Source organism: Gossypium hirsutum, chromosome A05, assembly GCF_007990345.1.
Source record: "Gossypium hirsutum isolate 1008001.06 chromosome A05, Gossypium_hirsutum_v2.1, whole genome shotgun sequence".
NCBI lineage: Eukaryota > Viridiplantae > Streptophyta > Magnoliopsida > Malvales > Malvaceae > Gossypium > Gossypium hirsutum.
In genome coordinates, this window is record NC_053428.1 from 772,600 (window position 1) to 785,582 (window position 12,983).

The 12,983-nt window shown below is 32.3% G+C and overlaps 4 protein-coding genes across 4 annotated transcripts; 2 read left to right on the forward strand and 2 right to left on the reverse strand.

Moving 5' to 3' along the window:
• The first annotated feature begins 147 nt into the window (after positions 1-147).
• LOC121229198 (nicotianamine synthase) lies at positions 148-1,349 on the forward strand. Its single transcript, XM_041112696.1, has one exon. It carries the CDS (start codon positions 235-237, stop codon positions 1,096-1,098), a length of 864 nt encoding a protein of 287 aa, XP_040968630.1. The 5' UTR covers positions 148-234; the 3' UTR covers positions 1,099-1,349.
• A 929-nt stretch (positions 1,350-2,278) lies between these two features.
• LOC121229175 (two-component response regulator ARR10) lies at positions 2,279-4,697 on the reverse strand. Its single transcript, XM_041112620.1, has 6 exons — positions 4,553-4,697; positions 3,751-3,903; positions 3,355-3,639; positions 3,186-3,271; positions 2,595-3,078; positions 2,279-2,511 (listed from the first exon to the last, which is right to left on the reverse strand). The coding sequence occupies exons 1-6, from the start codon at positions 4,695-4,697 to the stop codon at positions 2,279-2,281; spliced, it is 1,386 nt and encodes a 461-aa protein (XP_040968554.1).
• Positions 4,698-5,413: 716 nt separating this feature from the next.
• Positions 5,414-6,686, reverse strand: LOC121229199 (probable xyloglucan endotransglucosylase/hydrolase protein 23). Its single transcript, XM_041112697.1, has 3 exons — positions 6,348-6,686; positions 6,067-6,260; positions 5,414-5,975 (listed from the first exon to the last, which is right to left on the reverse strand). The coding sequence occupies exons 1-3, from the start codon at positions 6,633-6,635 to the stop codon at positions 5,585-5,587; spliced, it is 873 nt and encodes a 290-aa protein (XP_040968631.1). The 5' UTR covers positions 6,636-6,686; the 3' UTR covers positions 5,414-5,584.
• A 2,805-nt stretch (positions 6,687-9,491) lies between these two features.
• LOC107941404 (xyloglucan endotransglucosylase/hydrolase protein 22) lies at positions 9,492-10,891 on the forward strand. Its single transcript, XM_016874970.2, has 3 exons — positions 9,492-9,915; positions 10,014-10,207; positions 10,301-10,891. The coding sequence occupies exons 1-3, from the start codon at positions 9,643-9,645 to the stop codon at positions 10,704-10,706; spliced, it is 873 nt and encodes a 290-aa protein (XP_016730459.1). The 5' UTR covers positions 9,492-9,642; the 3' UTR covers positions 10,707-10,891.
• The last annotated feature ends 2,092 nt before the right edge of the window (positions 10,892-12,983 follow it).

Consider the following 12,983-nt stretch of genomic DNA (forward strand, 5'->3'; position numbering starts at 1 on the left):
ATATAATGTATGCTATTTTAGATACGATGGCATGAAGCATGAGGCCGGTATTGACCAACACATAAATATATTTTATGTTAGGCCTGCTAAGCTAACTATCTCTTCCTCTATAAGTACTTGAAACGGCTAGCCCCTCTATCCACGAGATAATAATTACGCACCTACAGTTTTCTAAATCTTTCTTCGTAATCCGATCTCCAATCCACTATTTTTTTTTTGTGTGTGTGTTCATCAATGGCTTCTCTTCAAAATCAATCCAACTTTGAAACAAAGATTCCGGCTGAAATCCTCATTGCTCGGGTCATCCAAATTCACGATAGGATTTCCAAGCTCGAGTCATTGAGGCCATCAAAGCAAGTGAATACCCTCTTCACTCACCTCGTCAAATTATGTACCCTTCCTTCAAATATAGATATTAAAGCCATACCCCAGGACGTACAAGCAATGCGTGAGAATCTCATACTTCTTTGTGGCCATGCAGAGGGCTTATTAGAGCTTGAATTCGCCACATTTATATCCAAAATTCCCCGACCATTGAACAATCTCGATCTCTTCCCTTATTACAACAACTACGTGGAGTTAGCCCGTTTAGAATATAGAATTCTCAGCGACAATGGTGTAGTGCAACCGAAGAAAGTAGCGTTCGTTGGCTCGGGTCCAATGCCGCTCACTTCCTTTGTAATGGCAACCTATCACATGAAATCTACACATTTCGACAACTACGACATAGATGAAGTGGCGAACGACGTGGCTCGTCTGATTGTTGCTTCGGATAACGAGTTCGAGAAGAGGATGAAGTTCGTGACAAGTGACATAATGGAGGTAAAAGAGAAGCTAATGGAATATGACTGTATATTTCTGGCAGCTTTAGTTGGGATGAGGAAAGACCGGAAATTAAAGATTATAGAGCATGTAAGGAAGCACATGAAAGCAGGAGGGTTTTTGCTTGTGAGGAGTGCTAATGGAGCTAGAGCATTTTTATACCCTGAAGTGGACGAAGTGGACTTGCCTGGTTTTGAGGTTCTTTCAGTTTTTCATCCCACAAATGAAGTGATCAACTCGGTTGTACTAGCGAGGAAGCCCTTTTTTGATAACTAATGATCTCTTTTCTATTTGCTATAATCCAAGAATAATTAGGGCACTGTGGCGTGGAGACTATGTTTGTGATTTTTCTAAATTTTCTTGTTTCCTGTGCTTGATGTTGTGGTTTTCTTTTAATTTCTTGTTTTCAAGAATAGTGTGTTTGTATTTATTTTCCTACTTATTTTTTCTTTTCCTTTATCATTTTGTTAAAGGAATTGATATGTCTTTGTTAGTATATTTTATCAATATATGTTTCTCTTTTTCCATGAATAATTTTAAATTTGCCAGGGTGGTTTACAGGGAATAAGATGTTGGTTTAGATTGAGTTAGTTAAATCGATAATTGAATTGATTTATTTTATTTTTTTTAATATTTTTGATAAATTATTTATTCGAGCCAATAATTAAATTGATTTCCACGATTGAATTAATTTTGAAGATTTTAATTAATATATCGAATTAACTTATATAATTTGACTTACAAAATTAATATCGCATTGATTTCTGATAAATATATAAATATAAATAATGCAAAGGGAAGGGGATAGCATATTTCTTCTATACATTGGATTACGTCATTTTCATACAATGGGTTTAGTATAATACTCGGTTCGTAAAACTACATAAAAAAGAACTGTTAAAAGGCAGGGAAACATATTCTAATTAATAATTAGTTAATATAATTTTGGCTTAAGGAAATCACGTTCCTCTGACTACACAGTTTTAAAAGGGCACAATTATTTGTGTTATTATCTGGAATATAAGTAGTTTATTTTACAAGTGGGTTAAAAAATTTTGTTATATGTTTTATTTATTTTTTTAAAAGTTTTTAGATACAGGAGACATGTTAATACATGCATGTTGGTACTCCCTTCATGGATGATGGACCTCCGTTATATGGTTGCCATGTGGCATCATATCCACTGTCTAAGAGCTAACACTTCCGATAATGAATATATATGTCCACATTATAAGTTTAGTTAAGGAAATTAAAAAAAAAACAGTAAATGTGCATAACTAGCTAGTATTTGTATATATATGTTATATAATTGTAGAAAAATACAAGAAAAGGGTAAGGGGAGTTTCTTTGGCCTATATATATATTGAAATTTGTCCTATATGTATAGACTATAAACATGGTAGGTAGCTACTGATTGCATTTTGACAATTATATTAGTTTATGTTAAACTAGAAAGTTACTGATCATCTAACAGAGAATACCAATCAATGCTCTCCTCCTCGAACAAACTACACTCGATTTGGCTGTTATAAGTCCCAGACACTTCATTTTCAGGTTCAACATAATGGTAGGAGCTAGTGTCGGATGGTGATATCGTTGTGCCATTCTGCACCGCATAGGTCTCGCTATTTCTTCCCAAGACCGTGGAACTTGGATATTGCACCTCAGTTGAACAGTCTATTGTAAATCCTGCATGGATTTGAGATACCAATGTTAACAACTAACAATTGAGCCAAGTGAAGGGAATAAATAATTGAATGACAATTTAGTACCATATAGTGGATTTGGGACGGAAATAACATCGAAATGGGAATGGAAAGCTATATTAGCTTCAGGTTCCAGAAATACAGCATTTGGGGATGGATAAACCGCCGCACTGCTAAGAATAATAGGCTCGGAGTCCACGCCATTGAAGTATGGTGACAGAGTAGTGGTCCCTGAAACATGCTCGGATTCAACATTATGAGGCTGAATATTCGTTTCTAAGCGGTGATTATTATAGTAAAAATCTGGCGTTTGAAACTCTGGGCCATGACCATTTATGCAACTATAAACAAGGGATTGAGATTGCTTCTTCTGATCCGGCGAGCTGCTAGACGGTGACATTACCCCATTAAAGCTTTGAATGGCTAGACGACGACGATCAGCATTAAAGTTGCCAATTTCCCTTTTTTTAAGACAATAATTAGTTGGTTCCACTTCCAAGCCTTGTTTATTCGTGTCAGCTTTGCGCTTTTTCAACGCTAGTCTATACTTCTAGTAAATAAAACAAACCAAAGAAAAAGCAAAATATCAGGATCATTGGAACATATAATATATATATATATGGGACAACCAACAATATTATGAACATTCCACATTACCTGCAGATGACTAGAAATATGTGCCCGACTGAGTCCTGGTTCATTCATGACATCAAGTATCCTCTTTGGATGCACATTTTCAGATCCTAGTTAAACAAACAATCTCAGTTTCAAGGAATATACTCAAATATTCTTATTCGGGAAACTATTGGCTATAACTAGTACTTACCTTTTTCCAATATCTGAACAGCTTTTACAAACTTTGCATCGAGCTCCCTGCTCCATACCAATCTCTTTTTCTTCCGTTTACTAGAACAACAGGCATCTTTAACTGCCATACGAGCATTGGACCCTGGCAAAGGATTTAAATTTTGGCCCCTTGTTTTATTAGAAGCAACATGGCTCTGAATAGTATTCTTGATTTGCTCCATTTCAAAGGGTTTAATGATGCAATCTACAGCCCCATGAGCTAATCCCTTGGTTATGTTTTCCAGGTTGCTATCTGCTGTTACCACTGCATTTTTACAAAATATGCACCACGGCCAACTTGATTACTACTTAGAAGTGCAAGCAAACAAAATATCAGGTCCTAGATGGTTTGATATGAAGGAAACTAAAAGCTTACTTATCACCGGTAAGTTCGTTTCAAGTCCAATAGTCTCCATAACTTTAAAAGCATTCAAGTCAGCAGTATCCACGTCGACAAGCACAATGTCGATTCCATGTTTGTTTGTACGCAGGATCTCTATAGCTTCAACGGCGGATGATGCTGATTTAACTGCAAAATTCAAATCGAACTGATAAAACCCACCGGCAAATCAACGATTAATTAGATAAATTTTAACACAAAATACAACCGGCTTGGACATATAATCGTTACTGATAAAAAAAAAGTAATGAATAAATCATAAAATCCTATTTTATTGAAAATAAATAATATAATCCTATAGTTCTAAAGGATTGAGCGAATAACAAAAAAAAAAAAGCAATTTGAATGTTTACTATCTTTCGGCGAAAAGAACTACAAGCATATCAAATTTAACAGAAAATTGATTGTAATAAAACTTAATAATTACATGTCAAGACCATCCCTTAAAACCCTAAATCCCATATTTCAAGAAACTTCATCAAACCAAGACTTGGTGCTTTTAATCTAAGTATATATAAAACTGAAAATAATTAACTATCATATTATAAAGCAGGATCCAATGCTCATTATCATAATCAAAACTGTCGCTGAGGATGAGCAATATATATATATAATATAGGAGACGCTTCTCTGCATGAACCTAAAGTCCATGCTCTCGTCTACTGAAACAATCAAATTACCTCAATTTTCCCGACTCTTTAGTTATTGAAATCTCAACAATAAATACATACCAAAAAAAAAAAAAAACCAGCAGAGCTACTCAAAAGTAAGAGTATACCTTTATAGTTGCAGTTATGGAGCACAGCACAAAGATACTGAAGGCTAAGAACTTGAGTATTAAAAGCAAAAACTGTTAACTCCTTGAGGGTATGATCATCATCAATCTGAGGCTCAATCAGATTTTCAAGAAATATCTCTTCCATGTTATTAAGTAATAGAGAAGAAGGAAAAAGAAAAATATACGGGGATTTCTCTTCACCAATTAAAAAACTTAATCTTATGAAAAGGTTTGGCTAAGAATAACAGTAATATTAGGGTTTTCAGAGAAGGGGAGATTTATGGGAAGAGGAGAGCTTAAAGAAAGTAAGAGGAGATGCAATACTATAAATAATTAAGTATAGTTGTATACTGTTTATAAATAATGTCTCAATTTTGGAAACTGAATCCATTATATGGTAATTCGATTATTTATTATTAACTTTGCAATTAATGTTTGCTGCTTAGAACAAATTGAGTTTCTTTATCTTCAAGTAAGAGATACATTATTGACTTGGTCAATTCCACCATAATTATTATTAGAAAGGAGTTGAGCGGCATTGGACCCGAACCAACGAACGCTACTTTCTTCGGTTGCACCACACCATTGTCGCTGATGAGAATTCTATATTCCAAACGGGCTAACTCCACTCTACACATAGTTGTTGTAATAAGGGAAAAGAACGAGATTTTTGAATGGTCGGGGAATTTCGGATAAAAATGTGGCGAATTCAAGCTCTAATAAGCCCTCCGTACGGCCACAAATAAGTAACAGTTTGTACGTAACAATGTTATGGGATACCAAAATATATAATTTTTATCAAATATACATATTAAATTGAACAAAAAAAATATAAATATCATATTAAAAAATGTTAAATTTGAATATTAAATAATTGAAAAATCCTTTATTTCAAAATTGTAAATAAATAAGTAATAGCAGAAAAAGTTCAGAAACAAAAATCAAAAACACACACATCAAGAAGGCAACTTATTTAACCGATACGGGAAATACAATTCCTGGGAATTCAAATTCCAGGTAGATTATATGTTCTTAGAATATGTCGGCAAAGGTACATTCCGTGGGAAGGCCTTGGGGGAATCGCTTTGTGTCTTCGCAGTAATTATAGACCATGTAATTATTTTGCACCCATTTCATCTGTCCTTTCTTAGCGAAATTAAGCTCTTCCCAAAACCATGCATTTTTGTTTGAGCTGCAATAAGATGAACCAGATGACCAAACGCAAGCATCGGCATTGAAGTTCCTATAGGAAGCTTTGAAAGGGGCTTGACTCCAATCTGTCTTCACAAGTCCACCTCTTGTTGCCCAGTCATCGGCATTCCAAAGCGTAGAATATAACCTCATTTTCTGATTCTTAGGAAATGGAGCGCCAAGAAACTCCAAGTTCTTAAACTCTCTAATAGGGATGCCATCCACAGAGAACCTGAGATATACAGTAAACAAGGTATGGAAATTAATAAATTTTTCAGGAAATATATAATGCAAATCGAGGGTTTCGAATTTCGATTGCTTACACAATGCGCTGTGAGTTCCAAAGGATGGAGTAGGTGTGGAAATCTGCAGTGGGGTCAAACCATAAGTAGAATTGCTGTTCCCTGTTGCCCTTGCCTTGGCAGAAGACATTAGTATGGAGAATGTAAGGTTGTCCACTTAAGTTCCCCAAGAATTCAAAATCTATTTCATCCCACGCTTCACCTTTGGAGGATAACTGTAGCACATATGTTTATATTGATCATCGCAAAATAACTAGTGCCATTTAAATCATATTATGAAGAAAAGAAACTTGAATACTTACATAGTAGGCAGTAACTGTGCCAGCTGAATTGCCAGGGACAAGCTTGAGCTGCATATCGATTTTTCCATAGAGATATTCATCCTTAGATTGGAACCCAGAGCCAGATGTTTTATCAAGAGACAGCGTAAGCAGGTCGCCTCCTTCTTGAATCAAAGCACGGCCGTCTCCCCAAACGACGTCGAAATTATGGTAAAAGTTACCGTAAGCAAAAGCAGCCATCGAAAAACTGATGAGCAACAACAAAACCATCCCAATGGATGCAGTTGAAGGGGAATGAAATGCAGCCATATTTGTTGATGTAAATTTTCGTTTGAAAATTATAGTTCAGGTTTTTGCTGTTGTTTGAACTTGATGGTGGATTGGGGTAGTATTTATATGGAAGGGAGAGCACAGAGATGGCGGGCAGGCAGGCAGGCAGGCGAGATTTGTGAGGTTCATTAGGTCAAAATGAATTGATATATAATAGTAGAATAATAAGTGGATGTGGCAGCAACTACTATAGTCAGTCAGGTAAAATTGTATTTTTTTCTTTTTATTAATAAATTAAAATTTATATGTATCATTTTATTAAAAGTTTATTTATATCTACTATTAAAAAATTGCATATTTATTTTCTTGATCTGACTTGAAATTAAAAAATATTTTTTTTTAATATAATGCACAAAAACTAATCTATAATACTTTTAGTAAACAAATATTATGAAATAAGCAAACGCGGTTTTCATTTTTGCTAAGAAAGGGTCTGAGGAATCTAAACTGTCGTGTTTACTTGAGAGTTATCAACCTCTCCTCCCCTCACCTATGTGTTGGTGGTCAACTCCATACTATATATTATGGTTTCTTTCTATTAATTTATCAATTTAAAGTCAATGAAATGCTCTGCGACTAATTGATAAACAGAGATTGCCAGAAGAGACATTATGTATATTTATATTGATGCATTCATAAATTATATAAAATTATATTAGAAAGATGATAATATACCATAAAAAAATTAAAAATTAAATTCACTTCATTTTTAATGATGTAGTTTTTTGGTTCATATTTGTGTAAATTAATTTATAATTTTTATATGATTTATATAACTCAATTAATCTTATTTTTAACTATTTATTCAAAGTAACATTGAATTTCAATATTAAATGTATAATAAAACTATGATGTTTTCTATCAACATAATAGGTATAAAATTGAGTCAAAATTCGTCACTCCTTTTTTTTTTTTTTTCTTACCAATTTCAATTCTATCATTCCATTTTTCCGTTAAACCAACAACCAAACACACCCGACAACGTAAATTGAAATATTGAATATGCAAAAACTAGCGGTGGCAAAATGGGAAGCCTGGAAATGGAACGGCGCAGTGTTTGACTGGCACGATGCCGGTTGAGTCTGCTCATGATATGAACACGTCTAAATTTATCGTGGTCCAGTCCCAGATTATACTTTTCTTTTATATATTTGAGTTGTAGTTATTAAAAACAAATAAATAACATGAAATTGCAATAAAGACATGGGCGTCAGGCCTATAAGATTCCAGCCCAATTCCTTATTCGTTCCTTAAATCTATCACCCAGACTTTGAAAGGCCAACTTACGATTTCGGTCCACCATTGAAGATAGGCCCAAAAAATATTCCGGGCTAGTCGATTATTGAACCTAAAAACATTAGTCACAGTGTACCATTAGTTTTCAATCCCTTACAAAGGAAAGTTAAGTGGATTACTGAAATCTCATGCATCCCATATGATTACTCATTCTAAAATTAAATAAAACCAATCAACTATATATTAACTAAAATTTCTTAACTTGTAAATTAGATAATCTTATCACAATAAAAAAAATTATAATATTAAATTTATAAATCAATTTTTTGAAGATAATGAAAGCTTCACATTGAGTGACCCCTAAAAGGTAGTTGAAATCCTATGTAAACTGTAAAGGACATGGAGCTTTTTTATGACTTGATTGAATAGCTATTATATATATAATACATACATATAAAAATAAAGGAGTATCCAACCTTTGTAAATACAGACATGCTAAATAAAGTACATGCTTTATCCAACCTGTAGACACATAAAGTTAATGCTCCCCCTTTTTACAGCTTGGTTTGCTAACTGCCAGTAGGCAACACTTATGACAGATATCTGTCGTATGTATCTTTGTTGCACGTTCCTTCCCATACTGAAATATATAATTAATTACGAGTACGTGCATGCCAGGATATTATATTATAACAAATAATAATAACTTTAGATCTCCTTAACATTTGACAAACTTGTTCTTTATTTAATTTTCGCCTAGCTTCGGAGATTATATTCTGGGAAGTTACATTGATTGATATCAGAAATTTCGTAACTAAGTATCCAAGGCATTTAGCCTATAAAAATATGTTTTTCATTCGAGACAAGGAAAAGTTAAGGGGGTTTAATTTTTTTCTTTATCATTTTTATAAAATTTTATTTTTTACTATTTTTATAAAAAAATTAATTTTCAATAAATTTTAAATTTTTATATTTTTATTAAAATTTAATAATTTTTCTAAAATTTATTATTTATAATTTTCTTTTCTAATTTTTAAATGCAATAATTAAAAAGTCTTCAAATTTTTTAAAATAAGCAATTAACCACTTCAACTTTCCAAATGTATCAAAAAAGTTTTCAAACTAAAAAAAAAAGAGCAATTAAATTCTTACTTTTTTTCCACTCAATTAAATACTTAAACTTTCAAAATGCATAAAAAAATCTTTAAAATTTTTTTAAAAAATAATTAAACTCATACTCTTATTAAAATTTTTTAGATTTTAAGTAATACTATCTGGAAACAAAATTACACTTAAATCAAAAGAGAATAGATGTTGGTATAGGAAAAAGTACAAATCATTTTCGATTGGCACAGGGACCACTTTGTTTTATCCTTAGTAACACTTCGGATATTTTTAGTTACTTAAAGGCGGTGCTGCATCGTCTTGTCGTATAGGCAACCTGGCGACAGCAACTCAGCAGCAATTGGCCCAAAACACTTCACTTTTCCATTAAAGCCGCGTGATATCATGAATTGTGTTTTTGTTGGCTCCTGGTTGGTGCTCTTTTTTACAGCTGGCTATTTATTTATATATATTATCGGTACTCGAACAACAACTGTCTACAACCAAGCTGAAGGGGAGCAGCTTCCTTGGCTTCTTCCTTGACCCTTTCTCTTCACTATAAAAATGCCAATCTCCAGCATTCCTCTCCATCATACCAAATCATCACATAAATCCTCTGCTCTGCAAAAAAAATCGAAAGTCAAAAATGAGTTCTTCAGGTTTCAAATTTACCTTGCTTGTTCCGCTTATGGTTGCTTGTCTCATGGCATCATCAGCCAGCAATTTCCACAATGATTTTGACATAACATGGGGAGACGGCCGTGGTAAAATCGTCAACAATGGAGAGGTTCTCACTCTCTCCCTTGATAAAGCTTCTGGTTCTGGTTTCCAATCCAAGAACGAGTACCTATTCGGCAAGATTGATATGCAGCTCAAGCTTGTCCCTGGAAACTCCGCTGGCACAGTCACTGCTTACTATGTAAGTTAATATTCCACTCTTTTTTATCAAGTCACAATAAACGGCAATGGGTTTATAGTATTGTGGTACATATACTTATCCATATTTTTGATTTGCAGCTATCTTCGAAAGGATCAACATGGGATGAAATTGATTTCGAGTTCCTTGGGAATTTAAGTGGTGACCCTTACATTCTTCACACAAATGTGTTCAGTCAAGGAAAGGGTAACAGAGAACAACAATTCTACCTCTGGTTTGACCCAACTGTAGATTTCCATACTTATTCAATCCTTTGGAATCCCCAACGTATAATGTGAGTATTCATAAAATAAACCATCCATTAGATTTTTTTTTTCTGTTTTCAAATTGATTGATTGACTAAGTTTTTGATATTGTTATGCTCCAGCTTCTCTGTTGACGGTACACCCATTAGAGAGTTCAAAAACATGGAATCATTTGGTGTCCCGTTTCCTAAGAACCAGCCGATGAGAATTTACTCTAGCTTGTGGAATGCTGATGATTGGGCCACAAGGGGTGGTTTGGTTAAGACCGACTGGACTCAAGCTCCTTTCACTGCCTCTTACAGGAACTTCAATGCCGATGCTTGTGTGTGGTCCAATGGGGCTTCTTCGTGTAAATCGAATGCTTCACCATCTTCTGCATCGACAAACAGTGCATGGTTCTCTCAAGAAATGGATTCAGCTAAGCAACAAAGGTTGAAATGGGTGCAAAAGAACTACATGATATACAACTACTGCAATGATGCTAAGAGATTTCCTCAAGGTCTACCTCCAGAGTGCAATATGTCTTAAAAAACTTGACAAGCCTATTAGATCAAATTGTTTTAGAGATTAATATTCAATTATATTCTTTTATTATTTGTTCTTTATTCAAAACCAGGTCATGATTCTTTTATCTTTTGAAATTTCCCATCACTCTGTATGTGATAAGTTATTATGAAAAAGATACGAAAAATTAAAAGGATTTAAAATTTTAATTTGTCCTCTAAAGAGAATGGTGGTGTATAGTCTCCTTCGTTCCTAGCTTTTCACATAGAAAAAAAAAATTAATTTTGTTTTATATCCTTATAATTATTATTTCCATACATCCATCACGTAAAAAAAATCCACACTAACAATAAAGATTGGTGACAAGGATAAAATTAAATAATAAAAATTACATAATAATAAAAGAATAGTTTTGATTGAAATGGTAAAATTATAATTTAAAAAATGATAATATTTTAGATTTGAATCATGCACCTTTTTTTTTTCTATATTGTATACTAAAGATATAAGCTATACAAATAATCACCAATTTATAAAATATTTTTCTTTTAAGCATTCAAAATAAAAAGTTTTCAATTTAGACACTTACCATTCTGTTCATTTTTATCACTCCCCTTAAAAACTTTAACAAAAATTTGACATGATATTTTTTTTTGACGTGGACCAATTATTAAATGCCACATGACACAATATATTGCGTATCATTTTAAAAGATTAAAATTAATTTTCTCAATACTAATGGTTAACCAAAATATAAAAAAAATTAAATAATTGAAAAAACCCACAAACTCATCTTTTTCTTTGAGTTTTATTCAAAGCAGGACCCTTTATTATATAGTCCCATTTCATATTTGAGCTTCCAAGAACTAAAAGTAGAATCAAAAGGTTTCTGAGTTGTCGTCTTCGTTGTTTGGTATTAGTTCTCCACAACCATTGATGACATGGCTGCTCATGTTGATGGTGTGGTTCTTCAAACATTCTCTATATCTAATCAAAGGAGTCGAGCTTATAGTCGCTAATGTTGGACCACCAACTGTTGAAATTGAAACTGGATTTGGGTCATAGTCTGGATCACTTTTGGAATTGTCTAGTTAATGTTGGGGTGGGTTTGATTCATTGTACTTATCTAAGATTCTTGGTTGGTCTATAGATGCAAAAGAATATAAGACTTTCAAGGAAGAATCAACTTGGTTGAGCTTGTTATGACTAAAAGAACTCAACATCCTATTTCCTTATCTTGGCCTCACAATTCCATTAAAGCTCTGATTTCTAATATATATATATATAAAAAAAACTTGATTTAACCTTTGAAAAAATTATTTTATTAACCTTCGTTATCACATCATTTATAGTTCTTTCTAATTAAAAATAAATATATTATATTTTCTCCATGTTATATGTACAATTGATAAAGAGAGATTATAGATGATGTGAAAAAAATATATATACTTATTTTTAATCGATAGAAACGTAGATGATATGATAAAAATAATTCATAAAATAAAATTTCTAAACCTTAAAATTTTGATCTCAACAACCCTGGCCTTTTATTAAACTAATATACAATATTAAAACATTTCTTGATATCTTTTAATCTCTAATTCACCATTGTCTGTTCACTTAACCACCCATAAGTTGTTCCATGAAGATGTGTTTGAGCAGACGAATGAAAAATTTCGAGGGAATTTTGAATTTTAATTATATAAAACATCATAAAGTGAAAATAATAAATTTGGCATGGGACTATATAATAAGGCCACCTACAGTAACACATAATATTTTCTATATAAATATTAAAGTGTAAAAATTAATAGAAATAATATATTGACACATACTTTAGCTTTATTTTTGAATATGTTAAATATAAATATTATTTTATTAATAATTATAGATATTATTGCATTAGCGTGATATGTTTATTTTTATATTTCTTTATATTTCTAAAAGTAAAAAGTACATTAGTCAATAAATAATTTGTTAACAAAAAAAATTGTACTATTATTTATTCTTCTATTAACATATTATTTTAGATTCAAACATGAAACAACTTTACCTATAAAAAAATAAAATAAAAGAATTTGTATTTTTGGACTTTTTTAACAACGATAATATTTGTATAAGAGCTTATAATGTTTTATTTTGTTGGGGTTTAACGTTAAAAAAAATATTGTTTTTAATTTATAAAAATTAAGTGTAGCCTTTAATCTTATGTTATTAGTTTAAAGAGTATAGTAATAATCTATAAATGGATTATAAGTCTGTATATACTCATATCACATATCACATATCCCATATCGCTTG

Coding starts and splice junctions, on each gene's coding strand:
- LOC121229198 (XM_041112696.1), top strand. CDS start 235: ATGGCTTCTCTTCAAAATCAATCCAACTTTGAAACAAAGATTCCGGCT.
- LOC121229175 (XM_041112620.1), bottom strand. CDS start 4,697: ATGGAAGAGATATTTCTTGAAAATCTGATTGAGCCTCAGATTGATGAT. Junction 3,904..4,552: donor CCATAACTGCAACTATAAAG/GTATACTCTTAC, acceptor TGAATTTTGCAG/TTAAATCAGCATCATCCGCC. Junction 3,079..3,185: donor ATATTTCTAGTCATCTGCAG/GTAATGTGGAAT, acceptor TTTATTTACTAG/AAGTATAGACTAGCGTTGAA.
- LOC121229199 (XM_041112697.1), bottom strand. CDS start 6,635: ATGGCTGCATTTCATTCCCCTTCAACTGCATCCATTGGGATGGTTTTG. Junction 6,261..6,347: donor GCACAGTTACTGCCTACTAT/GTAAGTATTCAA, acceptor TATGTGCTACAG/TTATCCTCCAAAGGTGAAGC. Junction 5,976..6,066: donor TGGAACTCACAGCGCATTGT/GTAAGCAATCGA, acceptor TGTATATCTCAG/GTTCTCTGTGGATGGCATCC.
- LOC107941404 (XM_016874970.2), top strand. CDS start 9,643: ATGAGTTCTTCAGGTTTCAAATTTACCTTGCTTGTTCCGCTTATGGTT. Junction 9,916..10,013: donor GCACAGTCACTGCTTACTAT/GTAAGTTAATAT, acceptor TTTGATTTGCAG/CTATCTTCGAAAGGATCAAC. Junction 10,208..10,300: donor TGGAATCCCCAACGTATAAT/GTGAGTATTCAT, acceptor GTTATGCTCCAG/CTTCTCTGTTGACGGTACAC.